The 1,453-nt window shown below is 43.7% G+C and overlaps 1 protein-coding gene across 1 annotated transcript in view; it reads right to left on the reverse strand.

Moving 5' to 3' along the window:
• Window positions 1-14: 14 nt before the first annotated feature.
• Window positions 15-1,453, reverse strand: part of LOC130588043 (pre-mRNA-splicing factor ATP-dependent RNA helicase DHX16-like) — a gene marked incomplete at its 3' end in the record, with an annotated part of 5,590 nt that continues 4,151 nt past the window's right edge. The window contains exons 3-6 of the mRNA XM_057388996.1: window positions 1,128-1,159; window positions 794-825; window positions 594-650; window positions 15-138 (exon numbers count right to left, since the gene is read on the reverse strand). Of these exons, the coding sequence (XP_057244979.1) occupies window positions 15-138; window positions 594-650; window positions 794-825; window positions 1,128-1,159 (245 nt within the window). The remainder of the gene's footprint in view (window positions 139-593; window positions 651-793; window positions 826-1,127; window positions 1,160-1,453) is intronic.

The following is a 1,453-nucleotide window of genomic DNA, read 5'->3' on the forward strand; positions in this document are numbered from 1 at the left end:
GCGGAGCTCCGCGCCGCTCAGCGCCTCCTCCCCGAACAGCAGCTCCTCGTCCTGGATCTCCAGCTCCAGCTCCTCCAGCTTCTCCCGCTCGCGCTTCGCCAGGTACTCCCGGCGGGAGCGTTTGCGGAGTTCGGGGATCTGGGGGGAAAAGTGAAAAAAACGGTGAAAATTAAAAAAAACCCGGTGAAAAACGGTGAAAAAATGGGGAAAAACGGTGAAAAAATGGGAAAAAACGGTGAAAAAATGGAGAAAAATAACAAGAAAACACAGAGACACAGAGAGAAAATAGGATGAGAGGGCCAGGTAGCAGAGCTTCAGAATATGGGGAAAAAAAAGTAAAAAAATGGTGCAAAATGGTGAAAAAATGGTGAAAAAATGCTGAAAAATGGGAAAAAATGGGATTAAATGGGGAAAAATGGGAGGGGCTGGTACTCCCGGCGGGAGCGCTTCCGCAGCTCGGGGATCTGGGGGGAAAAACAGGGAAAATGGGAAAAATAAAAAAAACCCGGTGAAAAACGGTGAAAAAATGAGGAAAAACAGTGAAAAACGGTGAAAAAACAGAGAAAAATGGGATTAAACAGAATTAAATGAACAGAAGTAACAGCATCAAACGGGTAGTCCCGATGGGAGCGCTTGCGGAGCTCGGGGATCTGGGGCGAAAAACGGGGAAAATGGGAAAATTTAAAAAAAAAATGGTGAAAAACGGTGAAAAAATGGGGAAGAAATGGTAAAAAAAAGGGGAAAAAATGAGAAAAAATGGAATTAAATGGGGAAAAATGGGAGGGGCAGGTACTCCCGGCGGGAGCACTTCCGCAGCTCGGGGATCTGGGGCGAAAAACGGGGAAAATGGGAAAAAACGGTGAAAAAATGGGGAAGAAATGGTAAAAAAAAGGGGAAAAACAAATGGAAAATGGAGAGAAAGGGAGAGAAAATGAGATGGGAGGGGCAGGTACTCCCGGCGGGAGCGCTTCCGCAGCTCGGGGATCTGGGGGGAAAAACGGGGAAAATGGGAAAAGTTAAAAAAAAAATGGTGAAAAACGGTGAAAAAATGGTGAAAAATGGTGAAAAAATGGCAAAAAAATGGGAAAAAATGGGATTAAATGGGGAAAAATGGGAGGGGCAGGTACTCCCGGCGGGAGCGTTTCGGGAGCTCGGGGATCTGGGGGGAAAAGTGAAAAAAATGGTGAAAATTTAAAAAAAATTGGTGAAAAACGGTGAAAAAACGATGAAAAAATGGGGGAAAACGGTGAAAAAATGGAGAAAAATGACAAGAAAACACAGAGACACAGAGAGAAAATGGGATGAGAGGGCCAGGTAGCGGAGCTTCAGAATATGGGGAAAAAAAAGTAAAAAAATGGTGAAAATTAAAAAAAAATGGTGAAAAACGGTGAAAAAAATGGTGAAAAGGAGTGAAAAACTGGGAAAAAAATGAGAAAAAATGGAATTAAATGGG

This window comes from Malurus melanocephalus, unplaced genomic scaffold, assembly GCF_030028575.1.
Source record: "Malurus melanocephalus ecotype Western Australia unplaced genomic scaffold, MMel_1.1 scaffold_3165, whole genome shotgun sequence".
In the NCBI taxonomy this organism is placed as follows: domain Eukaryota; kingdom Metazoa; phylum Chordata; class Aves; order Passeriformes; family Maluridae; genus Malurus; species Malurus melanocephalus.